Below are 20,020 nucleotides of genomic sequence, written 5' to 3'. Positions count from 1 at the left end.
ACCAATGCAAAAAAAAAAAAAAAAAAAAAAAAAATGACATTGGTGTCACTGTGACTGGGGGGCAGGGGTAATTGGGGGGGTGATCGGGGGGTAAAGGGGGGGTGTGAGTGTGCCTGGCATGTTCTACTGTGTGTGGGATGTGTTGGTGCAACTCACTGATCCGCTCTCCTCCGTGTCGGAACGAAAAATACCGACACGGAGGAGAGAATACATCACTTCCTCTCCTGTGTTTACATTACAGGAGAGGAAGTGATGTCACGGGGGATTTTCATTCGTCGGGAGCGATCGCGAGGGGGTGGCCATGAATGAATGGCCGTCCCCTCGTCCGGGATCGCTCCCGAACGAAAACCGACCGCCGCAGGCACCGGGCGGGGGCCCGATCGGGCCCCCGACCCGCGGGAGGCAAATCACGTACATGTACGTGCTTATGCCTGCCCGTGCCATTCTGCCGACGTACATCGGCGTGCGGCGGTCGGCAAGTGGTTAAAAAAAAAAAAAAAAAGACCTGAAGCTTCTCGCGGGGCGATTGCTGTGTGCCATTCAGGTAGATGAGCTGCTTTATGTGTGATGACTGAAAATTCCCCAAAACGCCACCCCCCCCCCCCCCCCCCCGCAAAAAAAAACCACATGTGGGAATCCGAGTTCCCACTATGCAGATTTGTGAACGGGGCTTGACAGCTGAGTGCTTCTATCCACTCCCTCCTATGTACTTGTATAAAGATGGACGTACACCATGCAATCTGATTGTGTATTTAGTAAGAAGGGTGATCACTGACTGATTGCACTTCATTTAAAAAACATGCACCTGAGAATGAGTGGGTAGATGATGCAGGGTGTGTGCTAATAAGGTCAGCTGGTCAACTCCTTCCTGCGGCATGACCTAAAGTCTGATCAGGAAGAAGATTACTAATGGAAACGTCTGGAAACGTGGATTAGGACAAGAGAAGTAAGTGACTGTAGATTTAATGGAAAAATCAACTGTACACGAAAGGCCGCGCTTATGGAACAGGTCACAGTCACACAGGGGTATATGTGAATGCCTATATCTCCCCCTGACTCTATTGATAATGTATTACTAATTGCAGTATTTTATGAGGTATAGCAGTGTAGAAAATACATATATAAAAGTTGGACCTATTTATATTAGTCACTATGAAGTTGCTGCCTCCCTAAGAACACAATCTGAAACCCAGGTTATGTTTAAAAGTAAAATGGTAATAATGGGCTAATGGCGCTACCTCAAACCTATTGTTTTGTGTTTATATCCAACTAATTCTTTCTATTATTCCAAATTCAACCATGTGCCACTACAAGTCAGTTACGGTATATTCCTTATCCTAAAAAAGGTGAGCACACACAGTTCTTCACTAACGTGATCGAACACTCAGTCAAAATCCCTAAAAAGCACCCACACTACATGTAAAATCCACAACATTCAAAATAATTTTGTGATAGTAATTTTTGTGATCCCAAAAAATATTAATATACTATACAGCCGACTACCATACACAGTGTACAAGACCCCTATTCGGGGGAAAGTTTACACTTATAGTCGCACTGCGTTTGTGCAGTTCCTGTGCAATTGCTATCACTGTGCACAATTTATATTACCACTATAATACCCCGTGAATGGAAAAAATATATATTACAATGAAAGAACAAAAACCACCGAGACCATGAAAAATACAAAAAATAGGACAATAAAAAATATAAAAAAAGTCAAAGGCAGCAAAATAAAAAATAGTAAATGTGCGGGGTGATTCCTAACCCCCTTACAAATGTGAAAAATACAAAAAACCTGAAAAAAGTGTAAATAAAAATCCAAAAAATATCAATAGATTTATGTATCTATATATATAAGGTCCACAAGAAGTCTCTTATCATGTGCTTTCAACCATGCGATTATTCTTTTTCAAATAACAGGAAGGTGACTTTTGTGATTAAGCCTGCTTATTGGTGACTTCCGTGCTCGTTCCCCCTCAAGGGTCCCCACTCACCGAATCCACGCACCCCCTAGGGGGTATGTTGCCTGTAATCTGTGCTCCACTAGATTGAGGATTCTTCTAATTAACTCTGTCTTCAGCTGGTCTTCCCCAGGGTTTATTGGAAATGATGAGAGAAGGAGGCTTTGTTATCCGCCAGTGGGTCCTCAAGAAAGAAAAAATCTGCTCATGGTGTAGTATTCTCAATAACTGACCACTTGAGAGAAAGGGAAACGGGCTACAAAAAAGGTTCTTCAAAAATAGGCTTTCCCAAAATAATAGCTTCTGCAATGATTTATATACCTTATTAATGTGTATATAGCAGAGGACTAATGATCACTCAAAATATGTTTTATTACAAAAATGTTATATAATTACAAAAAGAGAGAGACAGATTACGCATATGCTAAAAAATTAGTTTACAGTGCTTAGTGCAAGGAAACGCTTTTTTACAAAAATGTCCCTTTAAACCAGAAATGCGATCTACAGCAATAGCACTATAAGCCTGTAAATTTAGTATATGTATATATACCAATAATGTGTCTCAGAAAAGTTTAACAAAAAATGGCAAAGATAAAAATAAAAACCCGAACAGCAGAAAAATATTAAAAAATAAAAAGTAAAAAATAAAATATATCTTAAAAACAACAGTCCTTTTTAATGCAAACCAGCACTATACACAATTGTATGGAGCCTAAGTACCCAATTCTCTGGGGGGTCCCGTTTGTTTTAGGCACTACAGGCTTCCCATAGACGTCCTCAGGGCTGCTGAGGACGTCTATGACGAAACGCGTCCAGCGTCATTACGTACACCACGTCACTTCCGGTGCGCCTGACCCGGTGGAGCGCAGTTGGAGCGCACGCCGTTCGAATAGGGGATTACCCTTGCGGATAGGCGAACCGGGCTGGTGCTAAAATTTCTTTCAAACCTCCGTCCATAGGAGGAATACTGCTTAAGATAAGTAGTTTTGCATCCAGTATATGGGAAGCCTGTAGTGCCTAAAACAAACGGGACCCCCCAGAGAATTGGGTACTTAGGCTCCATACAATTGTGTATAGTGCTGGTTTGCATTAAAAAGGACTGTTGTTTTTAAGATATATTTTATTTTTTACTTTTTATTTTTTAATATTTTTCTGCTGTTCGGGTTTTTATTTTTATCTTTGCCATTTTTTGTTAAACTTTTCTGAGACACATTATTGGTATATATACATATACTAAATTTACAGGCTTATAGTGCTATTGCTGTAGATCGCATTTCTGGTTTAAAGGGACATTTTTGTAAAAAAGCGTTTCCTTGCACTAAGCACTGTAAACTAATTTTTTAGCATATGCGTAATCTGTCTCTCTCTTTTTGTAATTATATAACATTTTTGTAATAAAACATATTTTGAGTGATCATTAGTCCTCTGCTATATACACATTAATAAGGTATATAAATCATTGCAGAAGCTATTATTTTGGGAAAGCCTATTTTTGAAGAACCTTTTTTGTAGCCCGTTTCCCTTTCTCTCAAGTGGTCAGTTATTGAGAATACTACACCATGAGCAGATTTTTTCTTTCTTGAGGACCCACTGGCGGATAACAAAGCCTCCTTCTCTCATCATTTCCAATAAACCCTGGGGAAGACCAGCTGAAGACAGAGTTAATTAGAAGAATCCTCAATCTAGTGGAGCACAGATTACAGGCAACATACCCCCTAGGGGGTGCGTGGATTCGGTGAGTGGGGACCCTTGAGGGGGAACGAGCACGGAAGTCACCAATAAGCAGGCTTAATCACAAAAGTCACCTTCCTGTTATTTGAAAAAGAATAATCGCATGGTTGAAAGCACATGATAAGAGACTTCTTGTGGACCTTATATATATAGATACATAAATCTATTGATATTTTTTGGATTTTTATTTACACTTTTTTCAGGTTTTTTGTATTTTTCACATTTGTAAGGGGGTTAGGAATCACCCCGCACATTTACTATTTTTTATTTTGCTGCCTTTGACTTTTTTTATATTTTTTATTGTCCTATTTTTTGTATTTTTCATGGTCTCGGTGGTTTTTGTTCTTTCATTGTAATATATATTTTTTCCATTCACGGGGTATTATAGTGGTAATATAAATTGTGCACAGTGATAGCAATTGCACAGGAACTGCACAAACGCAGTGCGACTATAAGTGTAAACTTTCCCCCGAATAGGGGTCTTGTACACTGTGTATGGTAGTCGGCTGTATAGTATATTAATATTTTTTGGGATCACAAAAATTACTATCACAAAATTATTTTGAATGTTGTGGATTTTACATGTAGTGTGGGTGCTTTTTAGGGATTTTGACTGAGTGTTCGATCACGTTAGTGAAGAACTGTGTGTGCTCACCTTTTTTAGGATAAGGAATATAACTGACTTGTAGTGGCACATGGTTGAATTTGGAATAATAGAAAGAATTAGTTGGATATAAACACAAAACAATAGGTTTGAGGTAGCGCCATTAGCCCATTATTACCATTTTAGATTTAATGGAAAGCTTTGATATTTTTGCAAAAAAAGTGCATGAATGCTATATCGGGGCATAGGGGAGCTGGAATTTAGAAAAAAAAACCTTTAAGCCCTTGTACACACGGTTGGACATTCCGACAGAAAATGTCCGATCGGACCGTGTTGTCGGATAATCCGACAGTGTGTGGGCTCCATCTGACTTTTTCCGACCAACAAAGTTTGAGAGCTGGAAATAAAATTTTACGACAGCATGATCCGATCGGAATTTGTCCGATCGTTTGTAGAGAATTCCGATCGGACAAAGTGCCACGCATGCTCAGATTAAATTACGAGACCAAAGCTATTGGCTACTAGCCTGAACGTAGTCCTGTCATAACGAACAAACGTCATCACGTTCCGAACTATCAGATTTTCCGACAACTTTGTCCGACCGTGTGTATGCAACACCAGTTTCGGACAAAACGAACGGATCTTGTGGTCGGAATGTCCGTGTGTACAAGGGCTAAGGGTTCCTACAGATTCTATGATTGAAACAGCTGATTTGCAACATTTAGGGGTCAATACCAAGTGCACAAAGGTGAACTTACCCTTTAGACCACTCTATAGCCACCTTTTCTAGCAAGAAATTTTTTTATGCAGCCATTATAGTTTGGGGGATAATGGATACAGGAACAGGTGCCTCCCATGGAGTGCATGCCTACCATGTCAAATGCAAAATTCCACTTTTACAAGGATCATGTTTTTTTAATTAGATGTCAGTGTGTGTATTCAACGTTTTACAAATGTATTCATTAAAGTGGTTATAAACCTCAGATAAATATGAACGAATATGAACAAAGCATATCCCTTTACAGTGTGTTAATTAAGAGCTCAAATAGCACAAAGTGTCATTTCTGTCTGCTGCTTCGTTCCTCTGCTATCAGCAGGAATGCCTTCTGACATGTTTTCCTTTTCAATAGAAAAGTGGTGACAGGTGAAGGAGCTCCAGCTGATTGATAGCCTTAGCTCTGTTCCTGTGTGCTGTGTGAAGGAGGGTGTCCCTCCCCCCAATCAGCTTTCAGAGCTCTCCTCACTGAGCTCTGCAGAGTGTAACTCCAGCTATCTGCCCCCTTTTTTCTGATATCTCAGACAAGCTTTATAAATTCTAGACTTTGAACGGATGTAGAGAAGAGAAGGCTACAGGCAAACAGGTACAACTTATGTAGGAAGTTTTGTTTCATCTCTGTATATCACCTGAGGCCAGTCACTTCACTGGGTAAATGTAAGGGTTTACAACCACTTTAAGTAAATGCTGACAGTAGAGTCTTTACTGATTTCTTTATTTTTAATATTTCACAGGTACAGGTGTCACAGAAGCAGACATTTTACATCAGGCGTTGCTGGAGGGTAATTGCAGCACTGAAGTTTCTTTAACTGTCCTGGATACCATCTCCTTCTTCACTCAGACTTTCAGGGTAAACATAACTACATGAAGCTATTAGCACGCCTCAAAACCACATAAATGTTGGCAGGACATCTTAGCCTAATTCCTCAAGGCACAGTGCTATGAGCATTAGTTACTCGAAGTTTGGAAAGAGAGACAAGGTTCAGTTTTGCAAAGAAATTGTTGGTTGTGGGGTAGAGATCTGTCAATGTACTTCTTTCTTGATGCAGTTTTAAATTGAAACTCTGAGCAAACTGCTAAATACACAGTTCAAATACACACACATTTGCTGTTTTATTTGATAAAGGTTTTGTAATCTGTAAGCAATTCTTTTGAATTACACAATATCTGACCCACTGAACATGCATCCAGGCAACACACTTATTTCCTGGTTCTACAATGCAGTTTTTGTGTCACCTCTTAATCAAGTGAACCCCACCCACCTGGATGAAGAGAAAGTGCTGCTAGCCCAAAATATGATTCATTTGAAAAATTGCTCCCAAGGGCCTATAGGCAGCTAAAAAAAAGTTGGACTGAATAGAATATATCAAAAAAGTTCTTTATGGCGTACAGATATATGAAAAAGAAAAAACACATGAATTGAAAACTACATGAGCTCTGGTATGCATGGTATCCAAACATGTGAGGTCAATGTTGCAAATGCAAATGGAAAAAAACTGTCTCCTAACACTCAATGCTATTGCACAGAGAAGAGCCCCTAAATTGCGTCACCTTTAGCATCTATCCTACTCACTGGACAATAAATCAGTGTCATTGTTTCTGTTCACTTACCAGGAAGGTGATCCAGGCAGCAGTTGAGTGACCTTTCTTGCTGTATGATGTAGCCGAGTTTTGCAAATCACAAGGAAGGCTGGAAAAAAATTGTAGATTCTTTGACAAGTATACCCTCAATGTTTCAAGCAGGGCTTTGCAAGTGATCCAAAATATGAGTCAGACTCTTGTAGATATTTGCTGTAGTGTCCTTCATCGCACACATGTTGGAGTATGCAGAAAAAGAATGTGAAGGGGTCATCCAGGATTACTACTATCATTATTACTAATATTAGGTGCAATACAGAGAGTACATTTTTTGATTTTCATTACTGTTTTTATAATTTTTTTTTTTTACAATTTTGGTGAGATTGGTCCTACCAACAGGCTACTGTTCAATATGATAAGTTCTTTCCTCCATTTTGCTTCTTTTTTATTAATTATTTACAATTACAAAAAAAAAAACTGCTCCTATTTCTTCCTGAAATATCTACAGTATATACCGGTGCATCTCCAAAAATTTAAATATCATCAAAAAGTTCATTTATTTTAGTAATTATATTCAAAAAGGGAAATTCATATATATTTTTGAAGCAAAAGGACAGTCATGCAAAACAGCTCATTCTTTCCGTAGTCACTTCTAAATTTTAACACACTGACCATCATTGTCAATAAACATACTCAATTTCAAATGGAGGACAGGATAAACACTATAAAATTTTGAAAGCAATGGTTGGAATTTAAAATGTCCACGGTATATATAGAGTATATGACAGGGAGTTAAGAAAATAGAAGCCATTAAGGAAGTGAGGAGAATAAAAAAAACTTGGAGAAAGAGATTAAGGGCACTTGGGAGAGAAGGGAATGGGAATTAGAATTATACTTTTTCACCTCTTCTTTGGTGTTTTTTTCTTCCTTTCCTGTTCCTACTTTTTATTGGTAAAGAAGGAAGCTAATATTGGGCTGTACTTGGTCTAACTTTTCTTATTAGTTGCACTTGGTTGATATGGGGATAATATAAATAGAATGTAGTAATGGGTAATTAATTTTCACAGACGTTATCAAAAGGGGAGGGGAAGACAGGAAAGGAAAAGAAGGATAAAAGCTATAAGTTGGTTGTTCAGGAATTCATGTCCATTCAAAGAAATACCCCATATATTGGTCTCTCCTTGTGTGTTTTATCTTCATGTGTATATGTATTGTGAGATATGGGGGTGATTCAGCTCACGTGGTGTATGCGATTTGAAGAAACACGTGTCAATCTAGACTGCATTTTCAAGGGCATAGCAGCCCACTTTTATTTAAAGGAAGCAAAAAGTTCAAATCAAACAAATTTCCCTTGCACCATTATTCCACAGTCATTCAGCCTCCTGGCTTACCTACTAACGACACAGCTGCTTCTGGCCTCACGGCTAGGCCATAGGTCTGTTCCTCAGACCTGTATACTTGGGTCAAGCTCTCTCCTAGCTTACCCAGGGTTCAAACTGCCACCTGCAGTCTCTCTAAAGAACATGGGTGTCTTCCCAAGACTCACACACAGACTCATGTCTGTAGGACGGAGCCCTCCTGACTCCTCAGCGAGACTTCCTGTCTCCTTGGGTGGAGCTGTCTTCAAGTGGGAGAGCCCTGAACTCTATCACTGGGATGTTTATGAACCCAGCCCACAGGTGTGCAATTAGCATGCAACTGTTTACAACAACCAGGGTGAAAGTGCTAATCCACACCATGAAATGGGGTCGCCTCTCCACAGTATGTACAGGTGCATCTCATAAAATTAGAATTTCATCAAAAAGTTAATTTATTTCAGTAATTATATTCAAAAAGTGAAACTCATATATTTTATATAGATGCTTTACACACAGAGTGATATATTTCAAGCATTTCTCTCTTTTAATTTTTATGAATATGGCTTACAGCTAGTCAAACCCCAAAATTCAGTATCTCAGAAAATTAGAATATTACATAAGACCAATAAAAAAAAGAATTTTTAATACAGAAATGTTGGCTTACTGAAAAATAAGTCCATGTACAGTATAGTATGCACTCAATACTTGGTCAGGGCTTCTTTTGCATGAATTACTGCATCAATGAGGCATAGCATGGAGGCGATCAGCCTGTGTCACTGCTGAGGTGTTATGGAAGCCCAGGTTGCTTTGATAGTGTCCTTCATCTTGTCTGCATTGTTGGGTCTGGTGTCTCCCATCTTCCACTTGAAAATACCCCACAGATTCTTTATAGGGTTTAGGTCAGGGGAGTCAGGCAAAGTGCTTTAGAATTTCCTGGTAGAGGGCTGCGCTGACTTTGGGTAAAACACAGTGGACCAACACCAGCAGATGACATAGCTCCTCAAATTATCACTGACTGTGGAAACTTCACAGTGGACCTCATGCAACTTGGAAACTTGAATTCTGTGCCTCTCAACTCTTTCTTCAGACTCAGGGACCTTGATTTCCAAATTAAATGTAACATTTTTCACAGTCTGTGATGATTTGGGGAGCATAGTGATCTGCTGGCGTTGTTCCACTGGGTTTTATCAAGTCCAAAGTAAGCGCAGCCCTCTACCAGAAAATTTTAAAGCACTTCACGCTTCCCACTGCTGACCAGCTTTATGGAGATGCTTATTTCATTTTCCAACAGCACTTGCACCTCCCCACACTGCCAAAAGTACAAATACCTACTTTAATGATCATGGTGTCATTATGCTTGATTGGCCAGTGAACTCACCTGACCTGCACACCAACCTTGGGTTGTTCACTAGTTGTAAGCCATAATCATCAAAATTAAAAGAGAGAAATGCTTGAAATATATCACTCTGTGATATATGAGACTGTAAGCCAGACCTTCTTGTCTAACATCAATGCCTGGCCTCACAAATGCGCTTCTGGAAGAATGGTCAAACATTCCCATAGACACACTCCTAAACCTTGTGGACAGCCTTCCCAGAAAAGTTTAAGCTTTTATAGCTGCAAATAGTGGGCCAACTGAATATTGACCCCTGCAGAGCAAGACTGGAAAGCCATTAAAGTTGATGTGTGGATAAAGGCAGGTGCCCCAATACTTTTGACAATATAGCATATGTGTTAATGAGCATTGCTTTGATGTGTATTTTCATGCACTTATTTAAGGATTTTATTAACCTAAATCTGAATATTGAAATGCACGCCATAACACCCAGTATGCAACTTGGTGGACTGGTGGGATCAGGGATCAGGGATCAGGGATAATTGAAAACAATAAGAGACCTTTAGCAAGCAAGCTGGAAAACTAGCAACAGATTTAGCCACAAATCAGGCAATTAACAAAGTCAATGCGTCTACAGTATTTGTGACCCCTACACCTGTAATTCTGGGCAACTGTGTCAGATTTTAGTCCAATGAATGCTAATGCTATGAATGAATGAGTATATACCGTCTCAATATAACCCAAAATCAGTGTAGCGGATGACATTTTGGACAAAGTGTCATTCATGTGTAAATTTAGTTTTTGCCTCAGAACGGTAGTGGGGTTCTGAGGGTTAATTATGTAGGTTAACTTTGACATCAGTTTGGCTGGGCTGTGTTAGAGTTCTGCCTGGTCATGTGTACAGTGAGGTGCACCTGACAGGCCAGAACCAGGCCTGGTTGGACGCTTTGGGTATCAGCTTCCTCTGAGCCAATCAGTGGGTGTGCCGGGCCCCGCTGAGGAGTCTGGGGAGGGGTACTTAAGATGTTGAGGTCACGTGTTACGTGTGGTTCGTTAATGAGGCCCTAGCGGTCTGTTCCTGTTTCTAGACCGGGGTAGCCCCGCGAGGGGTCCCGGTCACGGGATCGTTCATCCCTCCGCAACATGCTTCGGTTGGTTAACCCAAATAGACCCGCTGGTCTGGGATAAGGATCCGTCTGTTCCCGAGTCTCGGAACTGGCTGGTCCGAGGTGCAGTAACTGAGGGAGGATTCAAGGCGTCCGGGTGTGCTCTCGGCTTGGAGGGACTCTTCGGAGGGGGGCCAACAAGCTGGCATCCTGAGAAGTGCCTGGTTGCTAAGTTGTGAAGGACACTGACGAATTCACCCTTTTTCCAGTACTACCAAGGAGACAGAGAACGTTCCAGGTACTGAGGAAAAAGGTTCCTGTTCAATTTCAGTTACAACTTGTTCAAGGTCAGAGATTTCACAAGTTCTGAGTCAAAGCGCTGATTGTCATAATCTCTGGCTAGAGATTTGTTCAGCCTTGAAGTGCCCAGCTGTGAGTGGCTACTCTCTGGGTGGTACTAGAGACTTTGTTATATCTGCAGCTCAAGGTGCCTGAGTTTCTTCACCCTTGCCCTCTGTTCCCATACAAGACTGTGTTGTTGGATGTTACCCCTGCAAATAAAAAACCTTTCAAAAGGACTTTATTGGTGTCAGCGTCCAAAGTTGTTGGGTACCAACCCTGGGAACCCCTAGACGTGGAAGAACAAGCCAAGCGGAGGTAACCGGTAAGCCCAAAAAGTTAAGGCCACACTGAAAAGGGTTATGGCCACTACATCAGTCAGTAGAAACTGTCCGACATTCAGTCCATGTGTACAGCTCTCTGTCTGACAGAAGCCGGACTCATGACTGGCTTCTGTCGCACAGGCATGCTGGAAAACCAGCATCCAAATGGCATTCAATCAGTGCTGGAAGCCATTGGCCCATGTGTTCTGGTGGTGGGGGGGCTCGCCAGAACACAATAGCACAGAAGGGGAGATCACTGTACTAACATCCGATGTGTCGGTGCAGCAATCTGTCAGTTTGTCTGTTTTTTTATTCAACCAGCTAGTTTGAACAAAAAAAAAAAACGTAGTGTGTGTATTAGGCTTTAAGTTTAAAATGAGACAGATTTTGACTGAAGGCAGACACGCTGTAAAAAGTGGTTAGGGGCTGGCATTGCCATAGGTCTACCTTAAATCTGCATCACTTCTCCTGTTTAGCATTGTCTAGCTGTATAACAGAATTGTTGTGATTGACAACTTAGGGCAGGGACCTGAGAATGACTTGATTTTCTTTCTACCCAGATCTTTAAATCTGTTTATAAATACACTTTTTATTTCCTTTTTTTGTAGACTCAGCTCTTGAACTCAGATTGTCATAACTCTCTGATGAAGAAAGTGTTTGATATTTATTTGGCTTTTCTGAAAAATGGACAATCAGAGATATGTTTGAAGCATGTCTTTGCATCACTCAGATCCTTCATCAGCAAGGTAAGTATGCTCGCCAGCACAAAATCACACGTGATAGAACAATACCTGGTAAACATTGTATATAAAGGAAACTAGTCAATTTAATTCCTACAGTCCCAGCATTATGATTAAGCCTCTTTAGTGCACCTTGCTATAATCTGTCTGGTCATTCTCATTGGTCCCCAAGCCCTAACCTGCAGAAGCCTTCTTTCCCATACACTGCACTAATTGAGGCCAACTGTATGTTATATAAGGATGAGCCAAACACCCCCCAGTTCGGTCTGCACCAGAACATTCGAACGGACTCAAAATTCGTACAAACTTTAGAACCCTATTAAAGTCTATGGGACTCAAACGTTCTAAATCAAAAGTGCTAATATGCAAGCTATGCAACAGACAACACCAGCAATAAGGGGTATCTTCAGGTGTATACTGTGCTGGAGGCACACAACACCCACTTTATCTCCTGCAGATGCCTGTATTAGAGAACACTAGCAACAAAGGGTAGATACAGGTGTATACTGTGCTGTGCTGGAGGCACACAACACCCACTAACTCCTGCAGATGCCTTTATTAGAGAACACCAGCAATAAAGGGTAGATACAGGTGTATACTGTGCTGGAGGCACACAACACCTACTAACTCCTGCAGATGGCTGTATTAGAGAACAACAGCAATAAAGGATAGATACAGGTGTATACTGCGCTGGAGGCACACAACACCCACTAACTCCTGCAGATGGCTGAGAAAAGAACACACTGTCCCTGCCTATCTAGCTCTTTCCCTGCACGCCAACACACTACACAAGGACGCCGCGATGGCGGCCTTATATAGTGTGGGGCGTGTACTATACCCCCTGAGCTATAATTGGCCAATTATGGCTCTCCTCGCTGCCGGCGCTGTGATTTGCCAAGCATGCGGGGTCACAATGCATGCTTGGCCAATCATGAGCCAGCAATGCACTGCGATGGCATGCCACACGAATTTGGAGCAAACGGTCTACAAAGTTCTGAATTCTCCGAACAGACGAACGGCCGATGTTCGAGTCGAACATGCGTTCGATTCGAACACCGAGCTCATCCCTAATGTTATACATGGTATGCAGTTTGGAAAAAGTGGCTCTGTTATGTTAAGCTATATCTGTGCTATACACCAGCGGTTTCAGATGTGAAGTTAGCCAAGGAGCATAAAGATTTTTTTTGCATGGCTCCATCCACAATACTGAAAGTTGCAAGTGCACTTGGAAGTGCAGTCACTGTAAATCTGAGGGGTAGATCTGAAATGAGGGGAAGCTCTGCTGCTTTTATCATTCAATCATGTGCAAGCTAATATGCTGTTTTTTTTATTTTCCTTGCATGTCTCGGATCTCCAGCGACTGCACTTCCAAGTGCACTTGTAGTGCAAAGTGGATTTGCCTTTCGTAAATAACCCCCCATAATCTCCTTCTTTTTGGCATATGAGGTGTGAATATGTTCTATTCTACGAAGGCTCTACTGTGCTATACACTAATTCAGTGGAGGGATTTTTGCATTTTTTTTGGCCTACTGCACTATAACCTCTAATCCTATATGCAGAAATGTCAGGAATCCAACCCCATTTTTTCCATAACTACACAATGTTTAAAAATACACAATTTTAAAATGTTAATTTAAGTATCCTTGTTTAACAAATTCAACGTTCTTTTGATAGTTTCCATCAGCATTCTTTAAAGGAAGAGTGGATATGTGTGCAGCATTTTGCTATGAAGTTCTCAAATGCTGCACTTCAAAACTCAACTCCACCAGAAACGAGGCATCGGCTCTCCTCTACCTTCTTATGAGGAGTAACTTTGAGTTTACCAAGAGGCGGACATTCCTGAGGACACATTTACAAGTGAGTCATTACAGAGAGATTTTTTTGATTGCATTAAGTCTATGATCTTTCAGCTACATGACCACAGCCAAGGCATGCTAAGGTTAATAGGAAACAACTGTATTTTTAATTAAGTACGTTTAAAATTAAAGTTTGTGCCGGCAGTTAACTTTCTTCTGATAACAAACGATGTGGCTCACACGAAGCCGCAATCAACTTTGATCTGGTCTCAGTAAATTGACAGTATTCAAAACAGCCAAACTTGCCGTTTTTAATGCTTTTAAAGCGGTAGTAAACCCGCACATTTTTTTTTTTTTTTTTAAACCTGCAAAGCAAAAGGCATAATGAGCTAGTATGCACCGCATACTAGCTCATTATGAAATACTTACCTAAGACCTAAGACTTGGAGTCTTATAGACCCCAGATCCCTTGATAAAGAGTACCTGTCACTGCATATTACTGTCACAAAGGATGTTTACTTTTCTTGTGACAGCAATAAAAATTATCAGATTTTGAGATCGCATGGTTCCCTGTCGCTGAAGTGTGTGTCGCTCAACGTAAAAAGCCTAAATGTACCTGAAAAACGATCGCAGGTCATATCTGCCCTCACCAAGCAGAAAGCCCAATTTATTCTCCTCCAATAAACTCATTTCCACTCGGACTCGATCCCCAAGACTACTAACCACATATATCGCACAGCCATTAACTTCACAAACCCCACAGCCAAGACTAAAGGAACTTCCATACTAATGTCTAAACATGCCCCCTTCTAACTATCAGACTCTCTGATAGACCCAGAGGGTAGATTTATTTTCATCAAAGGCTTATATGCCTCCAAGCCACTCACGGTAGCAAACATCTACTCCCAGAACGAGCGTCAAGTCTCCTTTTTTAGGAAAGTCAGCGATCTCTTACTATCTTTCAAGGAGGGCATGGTCCTTCTCGGAGGAGACTTTAATGTCCCGTTGAACCCAGCCATCGATACCTCCTCAGGCACCTCCACGCTGTCTTATAGAGCACTTCGCCAAATCAAACTACAGCTCCAAGGACTAGGGCTACATGACTCTTGGCGCACATTATTCCCCTCAGTCAAAGACTTAATTTTCTACTCTAATCCTTTCAAAAAATACTCACGTATAGACTACTTCTTTCTTTCCCAACATGATCTGACCTATCTCACACACGCAACGTGTCCGATCACCACCCCATTTCAGTTACCCTGACCTTTCTGGACTCAGTTTTGATAACTAAAACCTGGCGATTGAACTCCGCCTTACGTAAGGACGTGGAATTTACCACACGCTTAGAATCCCGCATTCGCGAGTACTTCATAGAAAACAATACCCCAGATATATCCCCAACCACCGCGTGGGAAGCGCACAAATGCGTCATACGAGGGGAACTAATGACACAAGCAGCAAAAGTCAAAAGACAACACCAGGATACCATAGTACATCTAATTGATAAAATTAAACGATTAGAGGCCTCTCACAAACACTGCCTTTCACAGCTCTCCCTACAGGAATTGTCTCTTACACGCTCCCTGTTATTAGAGGAGTTGGGGAAACGCACGAGACGCCGATATGTCCTTCATCAGAGGGTCTTTTATGAACAAGGCAACAAATGTGGGAGAATGTTAGCACAAGTTGTAAGATGCTCCAGACCTTCCAATATGATCCACCAGATTCAAAACTCACAAGGCATGTCCCTTTCTAAAAACAAAGATATTGCGCGATGCTTCGAACGCTACTACAAAGAATTATACAACCTGAAACCCTTCACCCAGAAACTAGCCCAAGCAGAAAAGATATCAGAAGCTATTACGGACTTTCTAGCCCAATACTACCCGAAAGCACTTCCACAGCCACAAGCTGAGGACATGGAACGGCCCCTATCTATAGAAGAACTCTGACTTGCCTTAAAACAAATGAAAACAGGGAAGAGCCAGGGCCCGGACTGGTTCACTTTGCAATATTATAAATGTTTCTCCACAGTGTTGTCCCCAAAGCTAATAACCACCTTTAACTCCATGGCAAGCCCCGGGGTCTCAGTCGGCCGTATGTTAGAAGCCCAGATTACGGTCATACCAAAAGAGGGAAAGGATACCACACAAGTACAGAATTATAGGCCTATATCCCTCCTCAATGTGGATATTAAACTCTTTACCAAAATTTTAGCGAATAGGTTATCCCCGCTCCTACCCAGCCTTATCTCCTTAGACCAGGTGGGTTTTGTCCCAGGAAGGAAGGCTAGGGACAATACCATCAGAGCATTAAACCTGTATCACTGGCTCACTAATTTGAAAGCTCGAGGCTTTTTCCTATCCTTAGACGCCGAGAAGGGTTCGACAGGGTGGCCTGGGACTACATGCATGAGACCCTGAAGGCGGTTGGCCTTCATCCTCGCATGTTGTCTCACATTTCAGCCCTATACTCTTCCCCGAACGCGAGGGTGAGGTTTAATGGCCACCTGTTGGACGCCTTCACAATCGGTAATGGTACATGCCAGGGATGTCCGCTATCCCCTCTAATTTTTGTCCTGCTACTAGAACCCTTCCTCAATAGATTAAGAGACAATCCCAACATTAAGGGGCTGATGACACAGGAAAAGGAATACAAGGTAGCCGCCTTTGCGGACGACATCCTCCTCTGTATCTCTTCCCCTCTTACTTCCATACCTAACCTGCTGAAGGATTTAGAACATTTTGGGGCCCTATCACACTTAAAGATCAATTATACAAAATCACATGCTCTTAACGTCTCACTCACAAAAAAGGAAGTAGAAAGTTGCCAGAAATCTTTCCCCTTTCAGTGGAACCAGAAAGCTATCACTTATCTAGGTATAAAGATCACGACAAAAATGGCTGACCTCTACAATGAGAACTTTCTGGTTGCCCTGAAAAGAGCTCAACATGATCTGAAAGACTGGGGCAATCTTAACGTCTCATGGTTTGGCCGATCGGCTCTCCTGAAAATGATAATTATGCCACGCCTCCTATACCTCTTTCAGTGCATCCCCACTGACGTACCTGCATCCTTCTTTGCAACATACAAGAGGGCAGCCTCGTTGTTTATATGGAAAAATTCCCCACCCCGGATCAAATATACACGTCTTACATGTCCAAAACTTAGAGGGGGTATTGGGCTACCGGACCTCTATAAATACTTCCTGGCAAGCCATCTTACCCGAATTGTTGACTGGAATATCCACAAAACTGGAAAGGTCTGGGTGACCCTAGAAAAATCTGTTACACGACTCCCCCTTAGGTTCTTACCCTGGGTTTTACCACAACACTGGCCTTCAGTGATCACAGGACACCCACTTATTCATCCATCTCTCAGAGCCTTTAGAAAGGCGACTAAAACTGCAACATTCTCCTCGGTTCCCGGACCCCTAACCCCACTTAGGGGAAACCCCAGCTTTACACTAGGAGTTTCAACTTCTTTTCTCAACCAGGAATGGCCACAGGATAGTATTTTAGCACAGCAATTCTTCACCCACGTGTCCCCCCGCACTTATGAGGACTTAGTTGCCTCTTCCCCTTCCAACTCTTTCTCGTTTTGGTCATATAGACAGATCCGGCACTTTCTCTCCACCCAGATGATAACGGAAGTATGGACGAGACAAATGACACCTTTTGAAACATTGTGCACGCGAGCCCCCCCCCCCCCCCACAAAGACACTTAATTTCCTACATATACAGTATACTTATAGACGAAACCCCCACCACCCCAGATTTAGTTCACTCGGCCTGGGAGTCGGACCTCCAAATTTCCCTCACTGATGAGTACTGGGTACTCATCAACGAATATATCCACAAAGGGTCCCTGAACTTTGCCATTCAGGAAAATTGCTATAAAGTGAAGACGTGCTGGTATAGGACACCATCACGTCTACATAAATTGTCCCCCTCTATCCCAGATGCATGCTGGAGATGTAGGAGGGCAAGGGGAACCATGCTCCACATTTGGTGGGAGTGTGGTTCCCTCCAGCCATTCTGGAAAGAGGTACATGAGCTTATTGCTAACATTACTACGTACACCATAGACTATTCTCCAGCACAGTACCTCCTACACCATACCCATTTAACCAAATCTGAGTACTATAAGTCCTTGGCCATGCATTTGGTGAATGCGGCTAGACTATGCATCCTGGTTCATTGGCCATCCACACACACTCCAACGAGCTAGTGCAATTCACCACAACGTGGGCCTGTTGGACTCACTTTAAATTAACACAGCATTTTTGAGTCTATAGCACTTGAGCTACAATTGCCACCAGGATGGCCATAGATGTTAAGATAAATTGTGCTGAGGTATCCGCTTCATACCGGGAAAATGGACATAGACTCTAATAACACCTACACCTTAGTTCCCCCGCACCTTACCTTGCCTACCATTCCTCCCCCCGCCCACTCCCCTGCCCCTTTTTGTTTCCCTCTCTCACCTCCCCCTGCCCTTCCCCTATCCTCACTTGGACTTCCTCTCTTCTCCTACTCTTCTCTCCTTACTTTCTCTATACCTTACTTGTTACCTTTTTCCTCCCTCTAATAGGACAAATTGACTGTCAGATACCTGCAATGCTAGAGGGCCATTTGGCTATATTGCCACATTTTACCAACCTTGTACTATGAAGTGAGACCTCCAGTGAATTTCAGAATTATTCCATATCTATGATACATACTAATGTCCTTGTTGCTGTATAAGCTGTTCAATGCAAATATCAATAAAATCTTTATGGAAAAAAAAATTTTATCAGATAAAAAAAAAAAGACTGGGTAAAAAAAAAAACTGTAAAGCGCTCCATCCCGCCGTGCTTGCACACAGAAGCGAATGCATATGTAAGTCGTGCTCACAAATGTAAACAGTGTTCAAACCACACATGTGAGGTATCGCTACAATTGTTAGAGTGAGAGCAATCATTTTGGCACAAGATATCCTCTGTAACATTAAACTGGTAACCTGTAGAAAATTTTAAAGCATCGATCATGGATATTTTTAAGTACTGTAGTTTGACGCTATTCCACGAGCGTGCACAGTTTTTTCAAGCATGATAGATATCTATTTACTCGGTGTAACATCATCTTTCACATTGTACAAAAAAATTGGGCTAAGTTCACTGTTTTGTCTTTTTTTAATTCATAAAAATGTATTTCTTGCAAAAAAAAAAAAATCTGCTAAAAAAATATATATAATGTTTGGGGATTCTAAGTAATTTTCTAGAAAAAAATACAGATTTTAACTTGTAAGCACCAATTGTCAGAAAAATGCTTAGGCATGAAGGGGTTAATATTCAAAGCAAACTCACCCATATGTCCCCATGCTTTATTTATTTATTTTTTGCTGAGAAATCACCTTGGAAAACACCCCCTAGCACTTTTGGCTGTGGCCTTTGCATAAGAGCAGATGATTCATGTAGCATTTAGTCCCTGGAATCCACCCCTTAGCTCAGGTATGCAGACCGGAGGGTGTGCTTAGCTGTAAAAAAAAAAACTCCTTCCCTCCTGAAGACTCCTGAGATGTGTGACATCATTTTCCTAGCATGGAAATTAAGTAACTGAAGAAATGTAAAAAAAAAAAAAAAAAAAGCTTAAAACAAGTATAATATACTTTCCTATCTATTTACTAATGCTAACAACATGAAGATTAAAAATAGACAATGTTGAATGAGAGAGTGAAGTTCCACTTTAAAGCGGGAGTCCGCCATTTTTTTTTTTTTTTAAAGCCAGCAGCTACAAATACTGCAGCAGCTGACTTTTAAAATAGTGACACTTACCCGCCCAGCGCGCCCGCGATGTCGGCACCCGAAGCCGATCTCTCGATCGTCTCTCGGGTGCTGCCGCCGCCATCTTGGGTATGGGAATCAGGAAGTGGAGCCTTTCGGCTTCATTTCCCGGTTCCCTACTGTGCATGCGCGAGTCGCGCTGCGCAATAAGGATGGTCCCCGCTGTCTCTGGGATCCGTGTGTTTCCCAGCAGGCAGCGGGGGACTTTCGGAAAGGGGCGTAGATTCTGCGGAAAGGGGCGTGCCTTCTGCAGAATCTACGCCGGAAGTGGGTGCAGATACCTGTACTGTACAGGTACCTGCACCCCCCTCCCCCCTGAAAGGTGCCACTTGTGGCGCCAGAGGGGGGGAGGGTTCCAATGAGCGGAAGGTCCACTTTAGCTTTAAGCAGTTGGCAAACCGAGACACAAAAAATTCAAAATGTTCTTTCCTTAAACCATTTATATTTGCTGTTGTATTTACTGTATTTCAACTGCAGCTCTTGGTAACACACACAGTATGGAAAGATATTTCTGTATTGTGTTCAAAATAAATGGGGCTTTTCCGG

The 20,020-nt window shown here is 41.8% G+C and overlaps 1 protein-coding gene across 2 annotated transcripts in view; it reads left to right on the top strand.

The window, feature by feature from the left end:
* Positions 1-20,020, top strand: part of DOCK11 (dedicator of cytokinesis 11) — a 551,771-nt gene that overhangs the window by 270,711 nt on the left and 261,040 nt on the right. For both annotated transcript variants that reach the window (XM_077493986.1, XM_077493985.1), the window contains 3 exons: positions 5,809-5,924; positions 11,723-11,860; positions 13,529-13,711. In XM_077493986.1, the coding sequence (XP_077350112.1) occupies positions 5,809-5,924; positions 11,723-11,860; positions 13,529-13,711 (437 nt within the window). The remainder of the gene's footprint in view (positions 1-5,808; positions 5,925-11,722; positions 11,861-13,528; positions 13,712-20,020) is intronic.

Source organism: Lithobates pipiens, unplaced genomic scaffold (assembly GCF_037356315.1).
Source record: "Lithobates pipiens isolate NorthernLeopardFrog02 unplaced genomic scaffold, aLitPip1_a1.2 Scaffold_1, whole genome shotgun sequence".
NCBI lineage: Eukaryota > Metazoa > Chordata > Amphibia > Anura > Ranidae > Lithobates > Lithobates pipiens.
The sequence above is the reverse complement of the archived record's forward strand: the minus strand, read 5'-3'. Positions and strand labels throughout refer to the sequence as shown.